We start from the raw sequence: 26,549 nt of genomic DNA, 5'->3' as shown, positions 1-26,549 counted from the left end.
GGTTTTTTGTTTGTTTTTTCTTCCCCCTTGCCTTCACATTCTCCCTTCAGTTAACTTGCCTTCTGGATTCCTTTAGACAGCACAGCTCTCAACTAGAGCTCTGAGAACACCTCTTTTAACTGAAGAGGGTAAGGGTCTTTTTATTTGTTTTTTGGAACTAGACTGAGTATAGGTGCCCCACAATCCAGATGTGTTTAAAGATACAGCACAGGTCTTTCCCTTCAACTTTGTTTATTGATGTACCGAACATGAAAAAGCACAAAGAACCCAAACACAAAAGAAAACATGTACAGCCTCTTAAATACTCAACAGAATATATTTTCTATTCCAACAGATGGGAATTAAGTCATACTGTACAACTTCAAATAAATACCAGCCTTACATTTTATTAAGTGCTCTGATAAACACTGTAAAGTGAAGCACAATTTGCATGCCCTCTCATCAATGCCTTGGTTTGCTACAGTAGTACAGGAAAGAAGCGTGTAGCTGCTGTTTTCCCACAAGGGAAACCTTATTTTTTTAATATATACATGTATTTTATTTTATTTTTAACGCAGGTTAACTGACAATCTAAATGCACCTAAGGATATGAGAAAGTGCTAAGCCAATTGAGTTCCGAGTAGCATTGAGTGGGTCAGCATGAAAACTCGCTTGTTCACTTCAGCACGCGCCTCACGGTATAGGTACTGCACTATACTGAAAAGTTTTATAACTACAGTTTTAAATAATAAAAAATAAAACTCAAAGCAACTGCAAAGATAATGTACAACTATGTTATGCATAGCACATTGCCTGTTCTAAGGGGAAGCATATGAGCATCTCAGTTTATACAAAACGCAGGACGTAACTATATAGTTCTCAGTGCATCCTGATGAAGGCAACAGGTGCCTTCAGCTTTTTTGAAAATTTATTATAAGCTAGATGCTAATCAGAAAATATTTTGTATTTTTTAAAATTTCTTTCATACATGGTAAAGACTTATTTTATTATTTCCCCAAATAGTGGTTTAAGCATCATACAAAGTTAAATTTCAATAGCATACAGATATTTATGATTTTGTATGAAAAATGTAAGGAAATTTGTTCAAAACCTATGGTTATACTCATTTTTCTTTTTTTTACCACAAACATATTTATAAACGAAAATGTAGCATCACCATAAACAGCTGAAGCTAGACTATCTACAGACAGAATTAGCCAACGAATCTGATGCACTGTAAATTCAAGTCCTCAGGACAACAGAAGTGAATAAGCAAGACCTCAGGTAACAATGTTAATGCCATTTACAAAGAAAAAAACTGATACAAAACATTCAAAACCTGAACATCACTTGATATGTAAGGGAAAAAAATAAAATTAGCTGAAAGGTTCATAAACACAAGGTCTTATTTACATCACACAAAGCTCAGGTGTTAGCCTTAAACGTAACTCTCAAAATGCCTTCAAATATATCCAACTCAGGTCGCCTTTGCTGACTTGCTGCAATCCAAACGTGTGCAACATCTCATCTTCCTTAAGACAAAACAATTCTTCAAACGATACTGCAAGTACATCACTAAACACCATGAGCTCTATCTGAAGGGATTTCTTTAGGAAGAACAGATTTTCCCCCATCTCTTGGTAATTTAAATTTCTTGCCTGCTCTTATATATTCTTTTGTAAATTTTTTTATTTGTTTCAAAATCACAAATCAATGTGAGCCATCTATCACATAACAACCAGGATGATCAGACGCCCCACTGGTGATTACGAAAATGAAACCAGCAGTGTTCCCTCACTGACTCAATTCCTCTCATACAAAGATCTCAAAAGTATTTTTCTACATCATAAATCTTTCTAAATTTTCCAACCGTTGCAAATTTCCTGGTAAATTTTAAAAGCTCACTAGGTGTCATATGAAGAGATTTCTCAAAGTATTCAAGTCAAAATATTTGTTCCAGGACCAGTAAAAAGTTTCTCCAAATTTTCTTTTTTATAAAAATAGATGCTTTTTTTAAACCCACATCAAAGAGGCTCTTATCTCTTTGGCAAGGTACTGCTTTACGAAAAGTTCTCCAGTATTCTTACAATAAGCGTTTATAATGTCGCCCCCCCTGCCCCAGCCCAAATCAGAATTACAAAATAAATACTGTTTGTAACTTCATAAATAAAAATGTAAACTTCAAAATACTTTTCTGAGACATAACAGCAATGCTTTAAATGTAAACCAAACACAAAGCTAATTAGAGAATGGAAAGAAAAAAAAAAAACAAAAACAATAAGGAGGAGAAAGAGAAGGAAAGCCAAGGAGGTGGGAAAGACAGCCAACTGAAGAGCTACAACACAAAGCCTCAGTACTTACTCACAGGCTCAAGGCGGTTATGTAAAAAGAAAAGAAATGTCTTCCCTTAGCTGAAACACTTTAAAAGGTCCACCTTCTTCAAAGAAGGCAATAGAATGCAATGTGACAGGTAAAAACCCTGTACCTCTTGTCCATATTCAAACATAAAAGATATTTAAGAAGTTTTAATTCAAATACTAGCAATAAAAAATCTCACATATTTCTTAGGATGCTAAGTAGTCATTTATCCCCATCTCAACACTGACTTACAAAGACATTTACTAATGTATAAAGTTTCTCTTAACTTGCTTGTGTTGTATAGTTTTCATATATAAATGGACTGAGGACAGGAGCTCATTAGGCTTTGTGCGTTTTGTTTGTCTTAAAGGAGACCTGCAGTACTCTGTCTCCCAGACGGTATCCATTGAGGCTAGCTATCGCCATGGCAGCCTCATCATAGTTTGTCATAGTCACAAATCCAAAACCTTTGCATTTATTGGTGTTAAAGTCACGGATGACCTTCACGTTGGTGACAGCTCCAAAAGGCCCAAACATTTGCCACAGGATACTTTCGTCTGCATCAGGTGCCAGGTTGTACACAAATATGCACCAGCCTGTTCCAGGGTGCCCAGGAATATTAATTCCAGCCAGACTGGTCATTCCATCAATCGTCATTGGTGAAAACCTACTAAACAAAACAGGAAACAGACATACACACATACACACACATACAAGGAACACAGATTGGTTACAGCAATGAGTATAAGTTCTTTTCTCTTTTCCCAAATTTTAGCAATTCCGCTTTCCCAACCAATATACACAGCTACTTGATGTATCAACGAGGCTCTATCTGTAGCTTGCAGTAACAGACAGACAATCCAGGTACTGATAGATTATGAAATGATCATTATCTGCTGCACAAAATAACAAATTAAGCAGTGGGAAAAAAAGAAAAAAAAATCTAAAACTCGGCTTCATGAAGATGGAGAAGGGAGGAAACCAACACATAACAGAAACATGCTACAATGTTGCAATGCAACCTGAAATGACTTTAAAAGACTGGATGGCATTCAGTGGTACAAAGATATTCCAGGAGTCCAATGCACTTCAAAAGCAACTTTACAGTAGGCTACTCATGCAAAAGAAAACCCAACACAAATTTATGAAGGTGGAAATATTGCTCCCCAAATCAAAGAAATCAAATCAGTCAGTTGTGGGAGGGGGTCATGGGTATTGTGAACCTATGGCATTACCTCTTCACTCCATAAGCCATATTGAGCAGATTGTCCAACCTGCAAAACACACATTTAGCAGACTTCAGTGTTTAATTTTCCCCCTTTCGGTTCACGAAAGCTAGGCTCATTACTGCCACCTTCCATGGGGATACTTGTGCAAAATATGTATTTGATGTCTCAAAACACTAGGTCTTTTACCATTCCTGAGAGAATGGGCACCCACTGTCATAGAACACTGGCTATCTCTACAAGGTCAGTGCAGCAGAGGAAAAACGGTCGTCTGAGGAAACATCCACAAGCAGCATGTGAGGGAGCCAGAACAGGTGACCTCTGACTTCCCACCAGACAAGTTCTGAAAGGGAAACTGGGACTGACCACTTCACAAACTTCCACTTTGACTTTTTTACAATCCTATTGGCTCCTGGGGCTACTGAAGCACACTAGGTTTAACCAGCTAGCCTAAACCCACAGAGCTAGTTCTTCCGGGGAGTTTGACCTTTTAAAGTGAAAGACATAGATTTACAAAGATGTACAACTACATTGTTCATGGATAAACTTGGCCATCCTGCTTCATCAGTGTCTTTTAATATCTGTGAAAAGCTAAGTATTTTGGAAGGTAGGTGGGTATCAGCTTTTTGTGTCCAACCCTAACACAGAGGCATGCACATAAGAAAAGCAACTCCTCTCAATTTATAAAGGCTAACGTGTTCCTTCTGGTCTCCAGGACATGGAACAATGTTGTCTCTAATCTTAGTCTCCACTGGGCATTTATGTGCTCTGAAAAAACCGAAAGGGAAGTGCTGAGCTGCTCTCACGCAAAGTGTAAGGCAAGAGAACAAATCACATTGACACCAGATCTTCCTTCATCAATGGGGTCTGCCACATTGCATCCCATGATCTTCTCAAAGGCACTACTTAGCCCACGCACTGCGGCTTTATGACACATACCTGGTGATTATGTAAAAGCAAAGGCTACCAAAATTATCATCCAGCACTTAATGTAGGATGGAAAGTACCCAGAGAGCTGACTGGGTGAGAATATTTGCACACGCGAAGCACAGAGCAGGCGTGAAGAGTGCAGCATGTCGGGGACTCTGTGTTCTGCAGAGTGAAGGTGGGTAAAGGTGCCTTTAAATACAAAACCAGGGCTTCAAAACCAGGAAGAAAAATGAACACAAATTTGCAACACCAATCAAAAGGTGATCTGATACAGAAAATTTCATCGAATGTCTGGAATGATGGCTATGGAATGCATTTGACAAACGGGACCTGGAGGACACATGAAGGTGCTGAAGTATCTGTTCAAAGTGATTAAAGGACAAAATTCAGAAGTTGCATTCCCCTCCACCCTCCACTTAGGAGAGCAATGAAACTGCAGACAGAATTTCCCTAAAATGTGACTTTTTAGGATAGGACGGAAACCAAACCTGTCATGGCAGTGAATTATAAGCACCAAGGGAGTTCCCAATTCTATCCCATCCTATAATCCTCAGGGTATCTGGGACGTTTGCAGCTAGGCCTTTGAAGACCTTCAGTGAGCCGTGGAGTTGGCTCCACTGTAGAGTCTTATATAGTTCTCTGACCTCCTTCATCTCCCAGGCTTAGGGAGACTCAGTCCTGGCGGATTTAAACCAAGTTTTCTACACTTTTCCCTTTCTCCTCCCCAATCAGCAAAGGAGTGGAACACTGCTCCAGGAAATAGTCCTGTGTGAACATGGCAGCTGTGCGACCACAGGGAGCTGACCCCCATTTCCCTGGCTATCACTGCCACGCATTTATGTGTCCCTTTGGAATTTAAAGATGGACATCAAGCAGCCTTGGTCCAGCAGCAGGCAGCAAGTTGTAAACTGTAGCTGTAGGAGAGAATGTCATACTGTCCCTGGCAGAGCCGTCACACCTCTCCCTGTGTCCCACAGCTTCAGGACAACTTTCATACAAAGTCACCTAAAACTGAAAGTCACTACATCCAAGAGGAGCCCAGGCTAGCAGCAGTAACTCGGAGCCACACGCATGCAGTGTGCTCCTCTCCACAGGAGTCAATGTTAAGGAGCCAACTGCATGTGTGCTTTGCTATTTAAAACTAGATGTTCTTAAATTATATTTAACATCTGGACTGCAGCAGTATCCGTGTCCACTCTATGGTATCACACGCTGTCCTGAGGAAGGCTGAGCTTTCCTTAGAGGGTGACTAATGCCCGCTCCCACCCAAGCTTTAGCTGGCATACAATTCAATTCACAAGTAACATATTACATGGATCTGGAAGATAAGATAGATTAGCTTAGCTTCAATGAAGACATCCTGTACTTATAGAAAGGTTTCCAAGAGAAGGGAAACGGAGTTGAAGAGGATCCAGTGAGAATTCAAGAAAACACAAACCAGTTATTTCCTCTACTTCTCACAGAAACCACATCAGGAAGATAGAAGCAAGTCAATTCAGCATATCTTACATGAAGTCAAAACTTTCAAAGTGATAAATGTTAACATTTATAAATAAATATATCAGTATATAACTATACTTGATAGAGTATATATTTCCTCTTCATCCTATGTATATTTGATTAGAATTCAGTCTAAAGTACAAACCACGTGAATATACAAGTGCACAGCAAAGACATTTGGTAACCTTTCCTATCACCAGGATAATGCAACTTAGACTGTTACTAGGCAACATTTTTAATAGTTAGAACACTTCCATTTCAAAATAAGATGTTTACAAATACAGCATAAAACTAAAGTATATGCCTAGTTTTTAAGCTATTCAGCTGGTAGATTAGGGAACAATCCATATTGGAAAGGAAATTTTTTAAAAATCAATTGAAGTCAGACATAATATGTGAAAAAGAAAACAAATAAGAAAACACAATTTTCTGTACTATGGAAAAATTAACAAACCTCTCCAGAGCATGGAGCAACAGTTGGCTTAAAGTTAAGCAATATAAGCTCATCAATATGTCCCCTTATCCAATCACATCTTCTATGAATGTGACAAGTATTCATGAGGCTTGACATCTGTGCCTTCCAACATGGACTCAAGCCAGTGCAACCAGCATCATGCCTGAAGCTCGACCCAGCTGCCGACTGCAGAGGCTCTTCAAAAATGCACAGACTCGCAGAGGCAGACACAGTCATCGCCTAGGTCACACTCAATAAAGTGAAATTTATTTCACACGAACAGATGAGGAATTTTGGTTTACAGTTTAATCTGGCTATCCTATACTAAGAGTGTTCTTAAGGGACTGAAATTGCATCATGCCCCCCAGTAAAGAGTCTGCCTTAGTTTGCACACTATAAACGCTTCAACTAGCCCATCAGATTAGCAGTGTTCATGTTCAATTCGAATCATCAATACAGACTGAGCCATAAACCTCAAAAGCCCACTTTTAAAGTTAATCCTTATTACAGGAAATCTTATTTTTTAATCTTCATGAATACTGCAAGTCCTTTCATCAGTATATAACATGTATTCTCCCGTCTCTCTCAGCTGCCAAAGTACCACCATAACATAAAAATAACACAATGAACTTTCTAAAATCCATGCTGGGAAGTGGCAAAGGCATTAAAACAAATACTATGAAGAAATAACTGTGGGGAGTTAACACCTTAGCTACAGAAAAGATCAAGAGGCCAACAAAACCTTCACATCCTTAACTCAAGTGTATTATAAGCTTACAAAGATAAACTTTTATTCAATAAAATGAAAAGAAATTCAAGGCAATGGCTGCCAAATTAAAGATACTTTTTAAAAACACCAGTCACACAATAAGATATATTTGCACTATAGAAATTAAGACTCATTTTTCTCACTCCCAGTCTCTATCAACCACAATCCCTAGCAATTTACATTTTACCACTTAGACCAAGCAGAGGTAGGGCTGAGCAGTGAGGTGAGTAAGAAAACACTTAAGAATCCCAGGAAAGAGGAATCTTCCCTACTGGGAACCTGACTGCTTCGTTTTGCCGTCACTGGGCAGGCTGGCAGTAGCTACTTCTCAGGGCTCCTTGATGTAAACTTCGTGCAATAAGAAAAGTAATTTTAACTGATCTTCCTGTCTCAGCCTTCACAGCTGCTGTGACTCCAAGGGCAAACCTCCATATTCTTACTTACTAATGCTGGGCTTTCCTTTCAACTAATGTTCCTTATGCCCTTCTTTTACAATGTTTGGTTTGTTTTTTTGTTTGTTTGTTTGTTTGTTTTGTTTTCCCCTGTAAGGGCCAAAGGATCTCAGAAGTAATGATAATATATACTATCAAAACTTTTTGTAATATAGGATGGACTGAAGATAAAGGTTTTAAATTTAATCATGGTGACAACCTTGGTAAACTTTACCTCATCAAAAATAAAGGGCATGGGCATGTAAAGAGGGAAAGGAAGACTCAGTGAGGAAGCTGTGGTACCCAATATCCAACACATGCTGTCCAGAGACCAGGACTCTTAACGCTGTCTACAGGTCCTCTGACATAGTCTTGAGAATCTAGGAGCACTGCTCTAATAAATGGCAACCAGCAAACAAAACTACAGTTTTAATTGAACATACCAAGCAACAATGCACGACAATAGAGCTTTCTTCCATCAGCCTCTAGAGCTAACTGGACAGGGTGACTCAGAACACAGCTGAGGTTCTCTGGGGCTCAACTGCACTATATTCAGAAGGAGCAACAAGTGAATGAAGTTAGAAAGAAAGGCGTCAGAGCAAGGGCGTGCATGTGGCGCTGAGAAGGGTGCTCTGAGAGTTCTTTCTGCAGAAGGAAATAATCCAGTAGCTCATGTGCCTTGCCTCTCATTCAGTTGCCACTGCTTGTTACCAAGGTCAAAGGTGACACACATTTTGTTTTCCTCAATGTATTTTTCTCCCAAAATTACAGCAGCTGGACTCAATGAACCAGAGAGCTGGTCATCATTATCAATACGGTCTTTGACAATGGCATAGTTCTCCAAGTGAATGGCAGCTTAAGTAGCTATTCAACCTGGCATTAACAGAAACTTCTTTTCACACTTAAGTAACATACTTAACTGCTTTTAGATGGAGATATTTTAAGCTGATTTTTAAAAATTCCTTTTCTATACTCTATTATACTAATGGGGAAAATGTATGTGACCAAGCCTAGGAGACATGTAAGTTAATTCCTCTAGCATACTAAGTTTATGATTATGTGTTTTGGTAATTAACTATTTGGTCTTAGAAAAGAAAGAATATATATTTACATGTACTTATAGCTACACCATACTACCTGGTATGATTTACCAGTGGTAAATAAAAACTGGGTGACTCATTCATAACACCAGACATTCACTGTTCTTAACTGAACCTCAACTTGCTCTTGTTATGCAACAAATAGATAAGTTGAGAACGTGGATTATTTATGCCCATCAGTAATACAGCTACTTCTGACGGTTAATGCATCAGTGAATTACCACCCAGAGGCAGAATCCAGACTGACACTACTTTCTGTATGACATAGCAGCTAATGACTTTTAAATGTTTAAAGAGCTGAAAAGAAAGAAAGAAGAGGAGGAGGAGAAGAGGAGAGGAGGAGGAGGAGGAGGAGGAGGAGGAGGGAGAAGAGGAGGAGGAGGAGGAGGAGGAAGAGGAGGAGGAGGAAGAGGAGGAAGAGGAGGAGGAGGAGAGGAGGAGGAGATGGTAAGGACAAAAGGGAGACACAGTTGCAAAAGCCATGACCCAGAAATTTTAATAGATTTCCTCTCTGAACCATTAGAGCTAAAGTTTGTCACCCTCTAAACTGTAAGACACGACAAAAAGGGGAGAGAAACCCACTTGAAGAAACTCACGGCATTCATACCAGTCATTTATCTTTAACAATGCCTATATTATAAGACAAAGCTAACTGAAAGAGCTCTATTTGACAACTCAAACAAAAAAAAAATAAATTCTTTGCAAGAAAAGAGCAATAAAAAGAAAACAGCACATGAGACTTCAGTCTGCAGGCCTGGTGTTTCTCCCACTGTGCTTTGGGCCCAGTAACCTGTGGCTGCTGGGTTTCTTGTATGCCTCAGGATGCTTAACATATCCCTGGACCCTACCCACTAGACGTGAGTCACGTCTCCACCCAAATTGTGCATCACAAGTGACTCTACACTTTGCCAACTGTCTCTCGAAGGCAGAATCACTACTGGAGGAGAACTGTTCTTACAGTTAATTGCCCTCAGTCACAGCAAAAGCTGCTCTTTCCCCAAGTATGTTTTCTCTGTGCCCATTAAAGAAAAAGAAAAAAAGACGACAGAAAAGAACAATAGAGACAAACTCAGAGCAGAGACCTTATTGATACAATTGCTTGTGTAAACCTGCACGTTCTCCTGCAGTTCAGTAGCTGGGCCCGAGAACGAGGCCAGACTTACCTAAAGCGCTGCGCTTGCTGAGCTAGCGGTCCTGGGTACCTTCTGTTTGGAGACTGGTACAGCTGGGAAAGGATGGCCTGATTGGTTTTTTGGCTTGGATTATTAGCAAACTTTACAGTGATTGGCTCTGTGGCACCAGGAGGTTTCTGGCCATTTAGGCCTTTGATAGCTTCTTCTGCCTCAATCCGCTTGTCAAATCGAATAAACCCTACACCCCTTGATATGCCTAAGGTAGATTTAAGTAAAGATTTGGGAAAGAGGGAGCAGGAGAGGGGAAGAAGAGAAGAAAGGATAAATTAATTTTTCCTTCTCATTAACATCTTTTCACCCAAATATAACATTTGCCACAAAAAAAAATATCACATCAGGAAGAAAATTGTACCTTAGCAATTCAACTTAGAATCTCAATTTTTCCACGTTTTTAAAATGCAGGCAATAATCTAGACAACGTGAGGTCTCACTATCTACATGTGCTTGTCAAGAAACCAATAAAATACGGAGTACATAAGTCCATGCTTTCTTCCCCTAATTCTTTCCTGCCTCCTGTTCACTCTCTACAGTAACACTAACTTCGTCCTCAAGTACCACTTTTCGAATCGTGCTATCATACAGGCAGCCCCTTCCTCGGAATAAGAACAAAAATAGGCAAATGCAAAGAAACACTAGAGAGCATATATAGCTCAACTAAAATTCTAAGTAACATATTTGTCATAATCATATCATATAGCATGAAGTTCTCTCAAGAAAACAGAGTCTGAAGAGGGTCTTCCTGGCCTCTGAAGCTCTCCCATTCTTCCCTTTAACTATCTTACAGAAGTAATGCAGCAGGGACTAAAAGTTAAATCAATAGAACTGCAAACTTCCTGGCGTCTCCAACATTCCTCTTAAGCATGGAAGGCCTTTCATTCCCTCTCTGTTCTTTGACAATGGCAAAACAGGGCATGAACAAGGCCTTTCCAGGTTTCTGAATTGAAACAGCAGCATGGATCTCCATTCATTGCATGTAAGTGGCACAGGCAGGTGAGCAGACCATCACAGCTGGTCAACACAAGGTAGGCAGCCGTGGAGAAATGCCTTCTTGGCAAGCACCCAGGCTCTCCCAGGACCACGCTCTGGACTAGTAGGTAGGAAAGTATAGATAATTCAGAGTGGGCCAATGAAGAGAGGAGGGGCTGCTGGGGAGACCTAGACCATCATGACTTAGAGCACCCTCAAAAAGAAATGGGCGATCACCTTACAGTGGTCCGTTTATCTTACAATTGAACCTGGGTAAGGCTCGGACTTTTCTAAGGTAGATAAGGTACTGTGTCTCCATGTGTGCTGCCACTTCACTTTTTCTACCAAAGCCACACAACACGCCATCCACCACGGTCGACACCCAGGCCGCTGAGCTTCACTCCTTCCAATTCAGGAAAAGGGTACATTTGTCTTGAAAGTTTAAGTATAAAGAAGAACTGACTACAAACATATCCTTTCCTTTCATCTGTCTACAAGCTCCTACTGAGAACTAACTTTCCAACTACGCAGCAGGCTGAAGAAGTTTGCTACACGTGTGGGATGCCAGCTTGGCAGCCTGGTCACGGGTTCAAAAAATAAATAAATAAAAAAAGAAGAAGAAGAAAAAGAGAAAAAAGAAAGGGCCGGGGGGGACAAAACAAAACATGTACACACAGAGCAAATGAAAATAAAATACTAAAATTCTTGGCTGCTCCACTAGGAAAGCACAGTTTTAAAACTGGCATCCACACAAGTGGGGCTACTTAAAGTGTGTAGGAAAGGGGAGGTGTAAAAATGTCTATCCTCAGAATTGAGTACTTTGGGGTAGGACCCCAGGATTTGTAGTTCTAACGAAGTTCCAACAGGCTGCTGGTAGGCCATACTCAGGAAACAGAGTCTGTTCACCTATCACCTGCCTTCATTAATGGGAAGTGACATGATTTTCCTGTTACATATGAAGTCTGCTCTCATCAAGAACCAAAATCTTTAAAAAAAAACAAAACAAAACAAAAAATAACGCTATAACACAGAGGTAATTCTGTTGCTTAGAATAAATTGTTTGATTTGCTACGCTTGGGTTTCTATTTTGCTCCATTAACAAACAGCGTGTGCAATACACCAGTGTGCAGAATGCATCAGGAGGGTGACAGGATAGTTCCTGCAGCCTGTACAGTCTTATGTGCTCTCAGACTTTCTCACAGCAGCACGATCTACAGGCCACTCTCTCAGGAAGTGTGTACACTGCTGCTTCTCTCGCCAGAAGTCTATGAAAAGCACTTCCTGTGAAGGCAATTAACAACACAGAATGGAAAAGCCTACACTGCTCTGCTCAAATTCACAACAACTGAACTGATCTCCACTTCAAGATTAAAAATGTGGCCTGCTTTTATTCTAGAGTTAATCTGCTCCTCTCTTTACAAAAATTCACACTTGTAATACACAGTATTGCACTATGGGCAGCTTGGAATTAAGGCACCCCAGGTAACTTTCTGCTCCCGCCAGTCCATGTTTCCTCAGTTTTAAAACGTTCTGAAAAGGACAAGTATTGCTTTTATAATAGAAAAAAGTCTGTGTATCTTATGTTAAAAATCTGTAACCAACCCACATCAGCAGCTTTCCCTTAGCTAACAGTGTTGAAGAAACAGTCCTTCCATACAAAGTTCTAACGAACATCTTACTCTCATTTCATTTGGTCAAAGTTACATTAGGCATAAAACAAATTGCTACCACTCAAAATTCCATCCTCTTACATATGCCTCCACGGCACGGCACAGCCCCGGAAAACTGCCTTCACAGCAATTACCAGCGTGGATTCAGACTCATCCTTGCTCAGAGAACCAGCTGCACACTGCTGCAGTAAATTTTGCTTTTCACAAAAATAAGATTGTTTATAAGGGGGATAGGGGCTTTTTTCACACAGAGGCTTGAAAATGAAGATTATAGCATCTATAAATTTATTACAAGCCATGAAACAGGCTTCAAACCTGCACCTTCAGGGTGGAAATGACTCAAGCTCGCTCACTCCACTCCACAATCTATTTCTGTCCATGCATATTTATGAACAATTCCAGCAGAAAATTGCATTTTCTGGCCCACATATACCTTTGATGTGTTCTAGAGGCAAGACTGCTGTGTGAGGAGACAGAATATTTCCCAATCTGCCCGTCAGGGAGCACAAGACTGTCCAGAAGCACGGCCTACTTACCAGTGACCTGGTCGACAAGAATCCGAGAAGTAATGATGCGCCCATACTGTGAAAACAGCTGCTCCAGCTCCTTCTGGGTCATGGTTTTTGGAAGACCACTGACATATAAGTTTGCATCTCTGATAGAAGCTGAACTTGGACGAGCATAGGAAACCTGAAAAGGGGAATAAGGTTAAGCACACTGGTATATGCACTCCTTTCAGAAACCTCCACGACTGCTCCAGACAGGGTAGACAGCAAGCACTGCCTTAATACAAGGGTGCTGTTGGTTCACTGAGGGTCGGGGGTTCAGAAAAGAAGAAATGCCATTTCCTTGTGTGAGGAGGAGAGAAGATCCACTTCTCTGGTCCCTGTGAGGTCTTGACCCAGACCATTGGCATACACGGCACTGCACGCTAACAGAAGTAAGTTGTCCTCAGTGGAAGCAACAGAGAGACAAGAGATTGGGGTGCAATCATTCCAAGTGAACTCAGCAGGCACATTTTTATGACTTGTTTTCTATCCTCTAAATCTCTGGACATGGTAGCATCCATTTACCAACATGTAGCTCTTATCAGGGAAAGACTTTGTCTCATTTATGTCAATGCCACTCTCCCATGAACTACTGGAGATTTACATACAGAAAGGAATCACAGTCCATAACCACCTTCTCCATATCCCAAGTGTCTCACTGTCTTCACATGCTAGCTAATGCTCTTTTTAAAAAAGTCTCCTTTAGCTTTTTTTTTTAATTTTCATCATATTCCTTCCCTTCTCCCAATTCTTCCCAGATCCCCTCCCCATACTCACCCAACTTCAAGTTCTCTGTTTGTTCTCTCTCTCTCCCAAACAAAACTGAGCAATGAACAAAAAGCTCACAAATATAAACAGAGTCCCATGTTCCCTTTGATTTACCCATGATCTCCTCAGGACTGGCCAACGCATGGACAGAAATTTTGTAACCCAGCCTGTTTTCTACATGTTTATTGAAAGTAATCAAAACTTCCAACTCTGGGATTGACTTGTTAACACTAGCATAGTATGATTACTTCTGCCTAGCCAGTTACCTAGTAGTTACCACCTTTATTCAGGTTTACTAATACAATTTAGAGTCTTTTATCAAAACTACTATTTTAAAAAAGCTTCAACCATTTTTTTTTTCGTTTCTAAACAACATTTCTAGGAAAGAAAAAGAGAACCCTGGCCAGGTTTTATATTAATTTATGAAGTTCTTGGTATCTTTTACCCTTACCCCAACAGGGCTTATAATACTCTTGCCTTCATTTTAATCAGTTTGTTCACTAACAGCTGGAAATACAGATGCTGTTCCAAGGGCTTACTTGAAAGTCACATTACACTGTCCTGTTCTCTATAAAAGAATCTGGGACAGTAGCAAAGAAAATATATTCACATACACTCTTTTCTCTTTATACCTAGCTACTTTGTAATGAAGACTTATAAATACAAAATTAAAAAAAAAAAGAGGAAAAATTCAAGTAATCAAAATAATGTAAGCAAAAATATAGCCTTGGGACTTCTGTACCTATGACACCACAGACCCTGAAGTATGTTTGAATCTAGTGGTGAGAATACATGAATACCAAGGCTCTTTTCTAGACTGATTTGCAATCGTCTAAGGAAGCTCTACAATCCGGCACTTGGCCCACTTCCATATTGAGGATTTCACGGCTTTATTTCTGTAGCAGGGAGCCGGTCCGCAGTCACTCTGCTCTAGACTATGGAACTGAAGTGCTCTTTGTGAGAGAGCCACTCACCACGGGCTACAGGGCAAGCGTAAGCATTTATGCCTTCTCAGTGAGTGGTAAAGCAAGGAGAGGCTCCAGCTTAGCATAAGGCAGGGAGTGTCACAGTGATGAAAGGTGACAATTCTCCAATCAGTGAGCCTGGGTTCAAAACTAGGTTCACTTTGTTACCCTGTTATCTTGAGACAAAGTCTCTAATCCTCTTATACTACACAAGCTACATGATTTTACCTTTTAAAAGTTGTTCTTAGGAATAAATAAGTACTTTTTAATGTGCATGGCATTTTAAGAGTCTAAAAATTAGGGTGGCCGTGTTATAAATATTATTCACCTCTACGTGCATCCAAGTATATCCAAAAAGACCTAAATAATCAAGTTTAGAGTAACTGAGTCCATCTCAGCTTTCCAGAGTCATTTACTCATGCAGTGACATTCACTGCTTTGTACATTTCAGACATGTGTGGGTGAGGTGTTTTAAGTTACCCTGAAATATATTTAGAATAAAGGGCTTATATTTAGTGATTATGTAAAAACTGAAAGCACACTGGGATCAGCTGCCCTCCCCTCAATATCCATTCTTTTGTGAGTTTGCTTGCTTTTGTCATTGTTTGGTTTGGCTTTTGAGATAGGACTTCACTCTTTAGTGCAAGCTGGCCTGCGACTCACTATAGAGTCCAGGCTGGCCTCAGACTTAGGGAAATCCTCCTGCCTTGGCCTTATGGATGCTTGGTTTGAGAGGTTTGAACATCCATACCAAGTTTAATACACAAATTTAAATTCACATTCTTTATCTCCTAGTCACGCTAAAAGGGCGTATCCCTATAATGCTGTCAAAGAACTGGTAACAAGCACTGTTTAACAATAAAGCTGCACTCAGGCTTAGGTTTTTACCAGTTATAAAGCATAATCAAATAGAGTTTTCTTTCTGTGCCTTTGACTATCTTATAAGGCAGGCAGGATACACAAATAAAAAATAGATTATGGCCAACAGAAGAGGTAAAGATAAGACAAATCCCATGCCTAAGGCCATGCACAGCTGGTGCTGAGTTCTGGATTTACCAACTGATCTCCCTGGCTCCCTGCCCTTTTCTCCTGGTCAGCTTTCTTTCCACATTATCACAGTATGGAAACTAGCTTGTCACTTCACTTGTTGTAAGAGTTCAGAATTTTTAACTAACGCTAGCCTGTTTCTTAAAGCTCACATGCAAACTAAGAAAGGAGCAGAAAAGATATCACTAAACCAGTTATTTTATGTCACATGCATTAATATATTTCAAAGTACCTTTCCCTAAAAATAGTGGTCACTAGTTGGGAATAACTGTAGAAACTGCATATCATAATTAAAATAAATTTTATTACACTCTAATTCATAGAAATAAAGAACACTACCCCTATGAATTTCCAAGAAGTGTAACAAGGGGCATTGTGCTGACTCTTCTCCCATAATGCCCCAGGTTGAATCCTATGTCTGTAAGTTTCTTGGAATTAAAGTACCCCTCCCCCCACTCCCCACTTCTTCTGCTTGGTCAGGGATATCACTGTCAACAACATCCTGCCTTCCAAGAAAAGGCAGACAGTTCTTTAATCTTAGAGGATTATAAATACAAAGTACACTTTAGACCACACTGGGAAGACTTACAGAGGGATGAGGACAATCACCTTGGGATTTAAATCAGTTACCAGTCCAATCTCTCTACCTAGTAATTATCAGCAATGATCGCCACTCTGATTTTGCTGTGAATTTGGAGCTCTATGGATGCCTTGCATCAATCAATACTCACTTAGAAAACCACAGTGAGACTGAAGATGTGGGAACACATTCTCAAAGTGTTAAATACCCTTGTGGGTCTTTACAACTAAATTCCCTCAATAGAGTTTTCTTTATATGACCAATTCTGTATAAATAGTTCAATACAATGAATCTGTAGTATGTGTCTTGGTGAGGCCAATAGCTTCTTCCTTCAATAAATGAGAGCTGATCCCCAATCTACACTCATTGGATTAATATGTGGGTTTGTATTTTAAATTTTCACTGCCATTTAAACAGGTGAATATTTAATGCCTGAGGAGCAAGGTTATGAAATGTCAAAACTACTAAGTGAAGGATCTAATTTAAGAGGCAGCCAGAGCGTCTGCAATTTAAATATTTAAAGATGATACAGGGAGTACAAAAACTGAACACCAGTCTGCTTCCAAGACAGCAGTTTAAAACTCAGGCTTATTCTGGAGTTCTCACAAGCCTACAAGTGATATAATAAACCACAACGACAATACTGAGGCTTCTTGAGGGAAGGAGGAGGGAGGAGCAGCAGGCAAAGAGACCCTCTAGCCGATGGCTTTCCCAATGTGCTCCTCACAAAGGAGATTACACTGGCCAGAGAAAACACAAACAAAAAGCCAAAACAAGCTTACCAAAGTAATTAGGTCTCAAAAATGGAGTAATCAGAAATACACTATATTCTTTGTAATTAAAAACCCATTTCTTCATCATGAGCTAAAACTAATTACACATTAAACATGCAAGGATGAGTAACATGTATACTAGCAGTGTGCTATCAAAAGAAGTTAATCAAAATACACAAAATTAAAAGAAACTTTTACTATCTTATGGGTAAGAACTGGTATTTCATTAAAGGTGAAGCTTAATATCTTAGAACATTATGGCATTCTACAGAAGTCCATCTGAAATGAATCTGTCCAAAAGTACTACTGCCCTGTCACTGACTCACCAATGGGAAAATCAGAAATAGTGATTTTAATACTGACAGATTAAAGTGGTATGATCCACAAATGAACAAAGCAATCAGTTTCTTTATAAACTATAAACATCTGAAAATTCACCCACTGACAAGATCACCAATGAACAACTTTTATCATTTGTCAAGTCCTGACCCAGAACTATAAACATTAATCTCAGAAATTAAAATACTTGCCACTTTAGACATTTTTAAAAGCCTAATTCAATTTCTTCTAACTTAAAAGAGTGGAAAAGGTCATAATTATGCCCATTTACACTCCAAGTTAATTGCTATTCATATCATAAAGCAAAAGAAGCCGAATTGTAACTCTCTGAAAAAGTGACTACCACTAAATGCAAGTTGGCTCTCAGTATACTAAGTGGAGGCAAAGGTCCCACCACAGCTTCATGGCTCCACAGTTGGCTGCTGCACAGCGTCCTGCTGAGTGTCTCAGAATACACACTGAGGATTCGGCCTCTGAAAAGGATTCCGAGACCTTAAAATGGACCCGAAGGGAAGGAGAGGTGTGCTTTGATCAGCTTCTACATGCAAAACTACCAGGAGCATATCTGGGAACACATCTAGCCCCACGTACATCATAGTTCTAGATTACCTTTTCAGGATAGACATACTTTCCCATGGGTGGCAAACGAGAAGGTGAAAGAACAGGGCAGAATAAAGATTGGCTCCAGCAAAGACGATGGGGCCAAGGGAAGCAATCTCTTCTAGCAAAAGGCTTATGAAAGTTATACTTTAATATTCCAAGATACAAAAATTAGAAAACACTACTACGGGGTGGGGGGTGGCAATAGAATTTCAAGTTTTGCTTGAATTCAGCTGAGTTCAGAGATACCATGGAATACTTTTGATGGTGCTATTCTCTGTTTAAAATGCCTGGAGCGCTTCCTGTGGCTTTTAGAGAACCTAACATTTCTTGGACCTTTATGCTCAGGGCACTGTCTACTTTTTCTATATAAATTCAAATAACCTACAGTTTCCCTAGGCTCCCTGCTCCCCTGCTCCGCTCTGTTAAATGAAAGCTGCTGCTCTAACTGTTTCATCATTTCCAACTTCTTGCAGGTATCTATTTTACTACTCCACAAAGCAATGTTTGCCAGTCCTGTCCACTGTAGTCTGAATCCCAGGACTCTGCCTGTACCTACAGTGCACTGACTGTGCTGCTCTTAAATTTGGGCAGAAACAGGGCATGCCTACTATCATCCTGTCTTGCTGATGACATAACTCCTTGAAATAAGGAAATAACCACTATAATAACTTTGCATATATTGGTATCAATATTTGTTGTGGTGAAGACAGGTATACGATCATCATCGACTAACTTGGAGTTTGTAATTTTTTTTTTTTTTCGGAGCTGGGGACCGAACCCAGGGCCTTGCGGTTGCTAGGCAAGCGCTCTACCGCTGAGCCAAATCCCCAACCCGAGTTTGTAATTTTTTAAAGGGTAGGACAAACCACAAATCTGATCTGGAATGCAAAAATTCAAGTAAGTGTTATCAACAGAAGAGACTGAAAATTTCTATTAAACATGTTTAATAGAAAGTTTTAGCTGTTGAAATTGAGGCTTTAAATACCTGAAGTAAAGAATGCTCAATAGAATAATATAGTACTTGTGGGGTTGGGATGTGGGAACAAAAAAGACAATGGAGATAATTTAATTCAATTTCCTTAGAAAAGACAATTGTACACTGGGCAGTGGTGGCACATGTCTTTAATCCCAGCTCTCTGGCTGGCAGATCTCTGAGTTCAAGGCTAACCTGGTCTACAAAATGAGTTCTAGACAGCCACAGCTTCAAAGAAACTCTGTCTGAAAACAAAAAACAAACAAATACCAAAAGAACAACAAGAGCAAATGTAGCTTGTCCAAAACCACAGCGAAGAGATACAGATATTTCATTCCGAGATTCGACTTCTTTTCTGTGTGTTTTTCATTATACTCGTTGTTGAAACATGGCCTTTGAACTCACAAATAACTAGTGAGATGGCAATCAAGAGAATGAGCAGCTGTTGCCAAGGTGACACCTGAATAGACACTCTAAGAAGCTATGAAACTCTGCTTTGATAAACTAAATGTTCTCTTGTGTATATATAAGAACTATGAAACATGCATGAACGAGAGGGCTCTGTATAAGCACTTGTCATTCAGATCTGATGAATGCAACCACTGAAATCCACATAAAGGCAGAAAGGAAGAACACACTCCACACAATTGTCCTCTGACCTCCATGTGTGTGGACTAATAATAATAATAGTAACAACAACAACAATAATAATAACAAAGTTTAAAGAGTATATAAAGTTTTAAGAGTACTGATTGTTCAATTGATTGGTTTTTGAGTCAGTGTTTCTCTTTGTGTAACTTTGGCTGTCCTAGAACTCACTCTGTAACCAGGCTGGCTTTGAAGCCAGAGACCCACCTGCCTCTGCCTCTGCCTCTCAAGTGCTTGGATTAAAGGTGTGCACCACTGCTTAAATGGTATTTAAAAAATATGAAACACATCAAAGTGGGTGACTTGGTTAGTACAAGTACAGAATTTCTTCTACTACTAATGCCCAAGATTTATTTAAGTTATGTGTGGAAAAAATAATCTAATTTTTGGAGGGAAGCCAGCATAATAAAAAAGAGAAAAATGAAGAGCCTTGACATGAGACCAATTGAAATATACCTACAATGCAGGCTCCCCTACAGCAAGTGTGTCTGCCTCTTTTGAAAATCATGCGCCATTTAAAAGACAACTGGTTGTCTACACTAAGATTTCTCAGCCTTGTAGCAGTTTCAAATTTCACTGAGTAAAAGTCAAGGCACTTACTTGGCCTTAGCTCCAACATAAAGATGAGAGTGACTGATCAGAAGACACTGTTCATGACAGATAATACTAAGAACATGGAATGGCCAAAGAAAAACAAAAGCATACTAGTTGTAAGGATTGTGTCAAGCAAACTAGCAACTTCAGAAATAACAAATGTGCTTTCCTTTCACATGTGGCACATACTTAGCCTCTGAACATGTCACTAAACATGGTTAAATGGAACCAATCCCATCCATAAGTATCAGTTTAAAAAGAGGGTACAAATGTTCCTATTTTCTCAGGTGTGGCAGCTGGAATAAATTCTGGCCCCTTTACTGTTCACTATACAGGCAAATAGCTTAACAAGGACCTTCCATGGTAGTAACAAATAGAGTGTTTGTGACAAAGACACTCCCGAGACACAACAGAACAATGTCTTCTAAGTTTCTAAAATATCTCTGCATGTAAAAATGTAACCAATATGGACACCCCCAATTGATGAAAGTGTTATTATTAGCATTGAGGTCCTCCAACCACTACATGCATGCTGTGACATGTGCATGTCCCCTTCCTGGACACACACACACACACACACACACACACACACACACACACACACACACACGTTACTTTCTTTTAATTAAAAAGTATCTGATTATACAAAAGTAGTAAGCACATTTTCAAATATAAATATAACTTCTGCCCCTTATCTTTACTGTAAGTAAATCACATAACATGGGAGACAATGTTTGGAGGTCTTACTGGGTACATGTACACACATTTTCATGCTAATAGTTTCAAGACTATTTTTCTTCATGGATTGCATGTCTGTAGTAAGTCTCCATCAGTACACACTGTATAAGCATTTAAAATAACAATAATCAAATGAACAAGCAGAACTCTCTCATCAGTTGCAGGAGACAACCTGGACTTGCCTACAATACTTAGCCTTTAAATATGACAAAGTGAGAATCTGTGTGAGGAAGACATGTATGTGGCATGGGAAAATGAATATTGATGAAAAAATGCAGCTACGGGAAGTTCTTCCACATGTGCTCTGTAGACATGATTGAAGTTATATGACTGTGAGAAATGTATTCAGTACCGATGGGGAATAACCGGAAACAGTAAGATAATACTCTCACTCTCAAAATGATCACACATTGGAGAATAACCATGGGAAAACTTTCTTTAAATGAACTTATTTGCAAGACTAATGGTTTAATTCGAAGATAAGATCCACCATTCTCCAAATGTCTATTAGACACCTGAGCTACATATTTCCCCACAAAGCACTTTAACAAAAATAATTACTGTACTCCTAAAGCTTGTCTCATGGCAGTTGTAAAGATTTTACAAGCGAGGTTTTATAGAAAAAAAATGACAACCTTCACAGGACAAAATAGATGGTATCTCAGATATCCATGGAACATCTCCAGAAATGCAAGGGGGAGTGAAAAAGGAAGTGCGCCATCTTTATCTTGTTTTGAGATAGACCATCCTCTTCAGACCCGACTTCACCTTCAAAATCCCATCCTGTGGTATTTAACTACACAGAATGCTCTGGCACCAAGCCCTTTCCTTCGGTCTCACTGATTGATAGCATCAATAACACTCATAGCTATAATTAACCCTCCAAATAGCCTCCCCTTTGCTGCTGGTAGATCAATGTTCCTTAGTACTCAGAGGACAAAGTGCCGAGGTGAGAGGTGTGTTAGCCTTCACCTTCCCAGTTCACTTGACTTTGTGGACCAGGGGTTTGCAGACTATGCAAATTTTACAATTCCCTCAAGACACTGCTTAGTGAAGATCACTAAAGTATTGTTTGGGTTTGACAATTTCTTACAAATCTGTTCCCCCACCTGGCAAATCTGAGAAGGCTTTTGCAAACCTGCATACTGCTTTCATGTAGCTGTGGCTGTGGGACAACATTCAGTTTACAGGTCAAATGAGCTTAGTTAAGGTTTCAGACACCAACCCCTTTCTTTAAAAACTATTTTCAGCATGTTACAGTTCTTGTAATAATGTAACAAACTGCCATTTGCCGGGGAGCCCTAGGCAAAAAGGTTAAAAAAAAAAAAATAGAATCTAAGGAAGGGTGAACAGACAGGAACAGGTGCAGGTGATATGACCTTATAATGAATTACAAAATTATCTTTCATAACAATAGCATCTTCACTGACCACCATGAAGACCCAAGCAACCACAAAAGATACATAGGAAACAATGATATTTTACTTATGAAGTAAATACTCTGAAAAGGAGCTAACTATGCAGGGGAAAAATTTATTGTTTCTTCACTAATTCTAGCATTTTATAATGAATGCATATTGCTCTACTGTAAAGATTATGTAATATAACCCATAATAGGGGTCTTGTTATTTGTATCAATATTTATTTGGAAATAAGCATGCGTATACTAAACATGAATTATAAAGTTTCACTAACCCAGACTTCTTAGATGAGGCCAAGGCCTAAGAACCATTCCTGGCAGCTATTAGAGTAACATTCTCCTTGGCCTGGGTCTGTTAGTGATCAGATCAGTAACTCCTGGTGACTATAAATCTGTGTTTTGTCAACCACTCCATCCTAGTGATTGTGTGGGGAAACAGAAGTTCTGGAAGTCCCTTATCAGAAAGATTTGAAACTCATAATGTTCAAACTCTGTGCCTCGTTTGTTAGGGTTTCCTGGAGAGCTCATAAAAATCAGAGCCACCAGGTCCCCTTGTCATCTTCTAATGTTAGTTTCTGAATGAGCCAATTCTCATGTTGTGACTTTGAAGCATTTATAGGGATATAAATCACCACCAAATGCAAAATTGAATAAGTCAAAGTACATCTATTGATTCCAAGGATTTGCAGGAGCCCCACAGCCTGGCCAGGGCCTGGGAAACTGTGAAATCATAAAATTCCTGTTGTCCTCAACCTTACAAAGTAGTTGTCTCTATAACCTTTCTAGGTGTGTAAGGAGGGCCATAACAATAAAACAAGCATGAACACAAAGGTTCTAAATACAGGTAACTAAAATTCTCATGGGAACCTATCTGGATCAGCTGTTTCCAGGATGCAGTCCAATTGCTTCTTTCTTGTCACTCATCTGAGGGACCATCATTAGCTACCCTAGAGCCTGAGCAGGAAGGATTAAACCCCGTACCATTCCCCCCAACCCCAGCTCTCGCGAGCGCTCTCTCTCTCTCTCTCTCTCTCTCTCTCTCTCTCTCTCTCTCTCACTCACTCACTCACTCACTCACTCAGAGACTGCTGCAGTTCAGTCACAAGTTATTCGCTAGGGTGAAAAGCAGGCATGACAAGGAAGGAAGGATGGACTCTTGAAGATAGTGCTGACTCCATCTAACCAGCTGCTCAGAACAGGCTGAAAAGATTGAGAACTAGCTTTTGTGGCTCATAAATTAAACAAAACTACAACCCAACCCTGCCCATAAGCAATCAGAAATCAGAGCAGCCAAGCTAGCAAGGCCTTACAGAAATGCCTCTTCTGCAAAAGGCATGGAAGGTGGACTATAAAAGCTTTGCTCAGGATGCCATTTTCTGACCTGTGCGAATCAGATTCAGATTTTCCTCTCTTATTGTTACCTTAAAACCCAAACTGAAATAGATCCACACTGTTCTAGGGCTTACAGGAGCTTCATTCTTTTTGATATTAAAAAGACCAGTTGGTCAAATGATTCAAAATTCTGGTCAGCTAGATGTATTAAGTTGCCAAGAAAATCCCCACCACAAAACGCATACAAGCAAATAACAGCAAATGCAGCCAAAACAGCACGAGCTATTTCCTAACCCAATGTCAATGTTCAAGTATGACTTCCATGTCCTCTCCCTCAGCTCTGGACAGGTGTACTCAAATTATGTGTTAACCCTTTTTCTCCAATGGGAGTAGCTATAAAAGCTTTTTAAGTTCTTTAGGCTGGCTATAGAGGAAAAACTGCCAGCATTCTCTAAGCTAGACCTGACACACAAGCAGAGTCATCTCCCAATGCCATGACATTCCCGGAGAGCATGCTCGGAGAATAGAATGACCCATCAAACTTCCTGCCAAGGAAGACAGATTCGATCCATCACTGAGAATGCCACAATCCTCACACACCATGGTCCACTAAGTGGCAGGAGGAGGGACCTGCTCCCCACCCACCTTCTGTATGAGCTCACTTCCTCTCTAGCAACTACAGAATGATATCCAAAGAAAATACAGTCAAAGAGTGGAAAATTACTGCCCTCTGGGAACTCCCAAATGTTCATCTAACTCTCACCTGGAAAGATGAGAGAAGTCGGGGCAAGGGTGAGGGTAAGGGAAACTCTTCTGGCTATTTGGACAAAGCTCTATAGACAACAGAGAAATCATGGATGGGCTCAGGTGAAACAGTCGGATGAAACATGGGGGATAGCTCATATAAAATAACTCATTAATAAGGTTATCTGTTATTTTGCCTCATCAAAGGGCTTTATAAAATAGATTCTATATATATAGAAAAGAACTTTACAATTAGATGTATCAAATAGCCCAGAAGAAGTTGAAACATGGGTCTACAACCATTGTATTGGTCCAAACCATAACTAGGAAAGCAGGCAATAGGCCTATCTTGCTTATGTTAAAGGCAATGCAGTCCATTTGCTCAGCTTTCACCGCTGCTCCTTTTCTGCACTCTTTCCCCTCCTCCCATTTTTTTCTTTTTTTATTGGCTTTGTAACTGGACAAAGATCTGAACAGGTAAAATAAGTGATGTTTATTAAGATAGCACTAATAGGGGGTCCAGCAAATTTGAAACCTATACTTCAAATGATTATCTCCGAGGTTTGTGGTCTTCACAAGGAAAGGACAAATAATGGTCTACAGATAAGCTTTGAAATGAAGGGGCCCCGTTATATGATGTGATTCACAAATCCTATACTTTGACTATCACAACAATAAAGTACTCCAGTCAGAAAAATTCTACATGCTCTAAGATGTCAGACAAATATGGAGTCTAGACACAAAACAAACATCCTCTCAGAATGAATATCAAGGTCCAATCCCGTGGCTGTTAATGACCTAAACTCTGTCAATCTCCCTCACATGGGGAAATGTCACCTTTGCACAGAACTCATCATTTGTTATCTCTTGTCATTTTCAGGCTCTTCTGTACATTTCACTAGCAAATTCTATGTGGTTCCTCTAACATCTGCCTTCAAATTTCCATCTCCTCATGACCCATAACATTATGTGCTTTGTCCTAAACGTCCCAGAAATATGCTCCAGTCATTTTATCAGAGCACTTGCCAACTGGGAAGACCTCTGCACGGCTTCCATGCCCTCTCTACCTACTCTATAGTAGGATCATATTATGTAATAGAATACTTTCCAGTAGTCAGAATTCAGTTATTAAACAATCTACAATGATAATGAAACCCAAACTCATCTCAATCATTTCGTAGCAAAAGGAGGCTATGTTTAGCAAAGGGTTTCCCATCACAAGCTGCACTAAGTATGCAAGAGGTGGAAGACAGAAAACTGTCCAGCCATCAGGATGAAAGGCTGACTGCAAAGGGCTATCTGCAGATAGTCACTGTGCTTCCAAAACAGAACAATGAAAAAAACATGTATCTTCTCTTAATGTTCTATTAGACTAACCCCATAAAAAGAGTCTGTATTTCTCCCAAACACGTATATAATCAGTATATAGTAATCTAAATTAAATATCATTATGAATTACTAACATAAATTTATCAATTACAGTTGAATATCTCCTACCTATAATGACTGGAGAGATAGGGAGATGGGGACTGGCTACACTACTAAGAACAGGCTATAAGGACTTAAGTTTGGATTCCCCAAAGTCCACCTAAAAAAGTTGGGCAGGCAGAGAGTCCACTCCAGCACTCAAGAGGCACACTGGCTAACAAGACTAGTCAAATTGTCAAGGTCTGAGTTCAAGAAGAGACCCTGACTCAATAAATAAACGGAATAGTAGGTTGAACATGGCATCTCAAGTCAGCTTCAAACTTTCATTCTTTCATATTCTCTCATATTCTGTCTCTGTCTCTTTATCTCACACACACTACCACCTCTATACACACACACACACATGCACACACAAACACAGCCATTGGATTGGATGCCATTCTTTTTCCTGATTTCTTAATTTTCCCATATAC

General features: G+C 39.7%; 1 protein-coding gene across 12 annotated transcripts in view; it reads right to left on the bottom strand.

Annotated features, from left to right (window-relative positions):
- Positions 1-214: 214 nt before the first annotated feature.
- Positions 215-26,549, bottom strand: part of Elavl2 (ELAV like RNA binding protein 2) — a 124,776-nt gene continuing 98,441 nt past the window's right edge. For 10 of the 12 annotated variants that reach the window (XM_032902034.1, XM_032901990.1, XM_032902049.1 and 7 more), the window contains 4 exons: positions 13,113-13,266; positions 9,911-10,136; positions 3,573-3,611; positions 215-3,007 (listed from right to left, as the gene is read on the bottom strand). In XM_032902034.1, the coding sequence (XP_032757925.1) occupies positions 2,677-3,007; positions 3,573-3,611; positions 9,911-10,136; positions 13,113-13,266 (750 nt within the window). In that variant the 3' untranslated portion in view covers positions 215-2,676. The remainder of the gene's footprint in view (positions 3,008-3,572; positions 3,612-9,910; positions 10,137-13,112; positions 13,267-26,549) is intronic. The other 2 variants (XM_032902027.1, XM_032902041.1) reach the window with 1 other exon arrangement.

The sequence above is a fragment of the Rattus rattus genome, chromosome 1 (assembly GCF_011064425.1).
Source record: "Rattus rattus isolate New Zealand chromosome 1, Rrattus_CSIRO_v1, whole genome shotgun sequence".
Taxonomy (NCBI): domain Eukaryota; kingdom Metazoa; phylum Chordata; class Mammalia; order Rodentia; family Muridae; genus Rattus; species Rattus rattus.
This window is presented reverse-complemented; position numbering and strand designations above follow the sequence as displayed.